The 2,876-nt window shown below is 54.8% G+C and overlaps 1 protein-coding gene across 1 annotated transcript in view; it reads right to left on the reverse strand.

Moving 5' to 3' along the window:
* INSM2 (INSM transcriptional repressor 2) overlaps positions 1 to 547 on the reverse strand; it is a 1,831-nt gene extending 1,284 nt beyond the window's left edge. Inside the window, exon 1 of the mRNA XM_006085878.3 lies at positions 97 to 547. Within this exon, the coding sequence (XP_006085940.1) occupies positions 97 to 547 (451 nt within the window). The remainder of the gene's footprint in view (positions 1 to 96) is intronic.
* Between the last annotated feature and the right edge of the window lie 2,329 nt (positions 548 to 2,876).

Genomic DNA, 2,876 nt, shown 5'->3' on the forward strand with positions numbered 1-2,876 from the left:
CCGAGATCTGTCGCGGGGTCCGGATTGGAGAGTGGGCTCTGGGAAACAGAGCCCGGAACAGCAGAAAGAACTGCTCCCCCCGAGGGTCGGTGAGGCTGCAAAACACAGATAGCAGGGAGAAAGCGGCCACGGCAGCGGCGGCCCCGGGGAAGGGCTCAGCGGAGGCCGGCGAGCGGAGGCAGCGCTCCAGAAACGCCCGGCGCAGCTCCACGCCCACCGGCTTTGCAGGGCTGGAGCTGGGCCTGGGACTCTCCCTGCCATCCGCCCTCCACTCGGCACCTTCCCGCCCACCCGCCCCCGGGCTCACCCCAGCTGCCCGACAAGGCGACCCCGACAGTTCCCGGGCCGCCGCCTCCTCCAGCCCCCTTCCGGGCTCCTGGCTAGAGGGTGCCGCCTGCTCCGCATCCGGCCGGGGGGCCCGGGAAGTCTCCTTGGCGAAGGGCGGCGCCCCCTGGGGCTCCGGTAGGGGGAAGACCCGCTGGGCTAGGCGCACTCGGTACGCGCCGCCTGTCCGTTTAGTTCGCTTCACCAGGAAGCCCCTCGGCATGGTGGAGTCGGAGCGCTCGGGGGCAGGGAGGAATGGGGGTGCTACGGGGGCTGAGCGGGCGGGCACCGCGGCTGCCCGGAGAGCTTCGTTGCGGCGGTCATGCCTGCTCAGCCTTTATAGCTGAGACACAGGCCGGGGCACCGCCGGCGCCTGGGGGCTGCGCTGGCCAATCAGGAGTGGGAGCGGGCTCCGGGGCGGGGTTTTCGCGGAGCCTGGCTCTCGGGGTCCGCCCGCGGGCGGCGAGCGCGCCCCTGCCCGCCTCCCCGGGACCTGCGCGTCTTCCGGCCCCAGCAGCCGGCCTAGGGGCTGCCCGAGGCTCCCCCCTCCCCCGCCGCCGCCCCACCGGAGAGCGAGAAGACGGAAGAAGGTGGCCCGGAGTGTGAGGAAGCTCCGCGCTCCCCACTGCAGCCGCCTCTGGGGACGGTACAGGGAGCCCTGCTGGGGGCCACCTAACGGCGCCCTCCCGCCCGCGGCTCCCTCCCGTGCGCCGCGGCCCTGCTGCCCCAGCGCGGGCCCTGATGGCAAAGCCCCGCCCTGCGGAGCCGAGCTGCGAGGAAGGGGCGGCGGGTTTCGGGGAGGCGACCAGGTGGGTGTCAGCCGGGGAATGGGTTAAGGCCCTCTGCCTGGATCGAGCTGATGAGAAGCTGCGCCCGGGCGGCAGGGCTGCTAAATCCACCGCCCGGTTCCTACACTTGACGGCGGCGGGAGCACGTCTGCCATCCAGTATCGATCCAGACTGCGCGCGTCTGTGACACCATGAGGATTCATCTGGGGAGAAGGGCTCTCAGCGCGGGGGAGCGTGCGTGCTGGCCGGCTGCTGGGGCTCAGAGCGGGCGCGCTTCTGGGCCCTGGTCCTCGGGGATTATCCACGCCCCCGCCCGATGGGAACAGGCGTGGGGAGGGGGAGCTAGAATCTAATTTCCACTGCCCTCAGATAAAGTGGTTTCTCTGTTCACACCTTCCACTTGTACTGCCCAGAGACATGACTTGGTGCTTAACTGGCATGTTTAGCATGGAGTAGATCGAGTGAGAAATACCGGTGGAATCAGGATTATGTCTGCTTCCCCTTACAGAAGTGATACTTTGCAAAAAGTGTGCTGTAGGCCAAACTCCCTAGATTTCCATCCAGCACCCTGTAATGTGCCCCACACTGTTTTAAACACTGGAAGATATTTGAAAGTGTGTAATACTAGCCGAGCTGTGAAATAATTAGGAAATACATGACAGATGTATAATAAAGTGCCCAAATCCATAATATAGACATAAGTACAGTGTGAGAATAAGAAGGGGAAAGAGCTATGTGTCTGAGTCTCCTTACAAAACCAAATCGGAGAAACAGCCCGAGCAATGTGTCTGGTCATCAGTAACACATACTGTCTCCCTTCCAGCGAATGAAGTGTTTTCACAGGGAGGGCATTATTTTTAAGCAGATTTGGAAGTAAGTATGTTAATCATTGGCTATATTTTAGGCACTCTACTTAAGTAATCTCTAATATTTTCACACAGGGGCACACAAAACAAGGACATATTATTACTCTCCTTTTTTGATGAAGGGATTGAGCCACACAAAAAAGTTAGATAACTGGTAAAAGTCCCCAGGAGCCCAGACTCACACGGAGTCCTGGCTAATTCCAAACCTCACTCTTCAACTCATTTTTTTCTGATCACATCCCACAATAAGACATATTTGACAGTACACACACAACTGAAATAAAAGATTCACAAAATAATGCCCTTAAGTAGTCCATTGCATTCTTGTTTTTCTATTTCATTTTTCAAAATGCTGATCATAGCAAACAAATTGATTTCATAACTTACTAATAGATTAGGGCCCAAAGTTTGAAAAACACCATCATTATGGTATTTTCTACTAAATAGCATAAAATTAACTAAATAAACCTGACACTTTATAATCAAAATTAATATTCTGAATCACTACTTAAACCAGCATTTGCACTTCTGGGTATATGCACAAAAGAATTGAAGACATCTAAAACACATACTTGTACACTAATGTGCATGGTAGCATTATTCGCAATAGCCCAAAGATGGGGGGGGGGGAACAAGCCATTGTCCATCACAGATAAATGTGTAAACAAAAGGTGGGATATTTACAAATGATAGAATATTATTCAGCCGTAAAAAAATGAATGCTGATACTTACAACATGGATGAATCTTGCAAAAATTATACTAACTGAAATGAGCCACACTAGGACAAACATAAGATTTCACTTATATGAAATATCTAGAATAGGCAAATTCATAAAGATAGAAAATAGATTATTGGCTATCAGGTACTGGGGAAATAGGAACTTACTGGTTATAGA

Source organism: Myotis lucifugus, unplaced genomic scaffold (genome assembly GCF_000147115.1).
Source record: "Myotis lucifugus unplaced genomic scaffold, Myoluc2.0 scaffold_22, whole genome shotgun sequence".
Classification (NCBI taxonomy): domain Eukaryota; kingdom Metazoa; phylum Chordata; class Mammalia; order Chiroptera; family Vespertilionidae; genus Myotis; species Myotis lucifugus.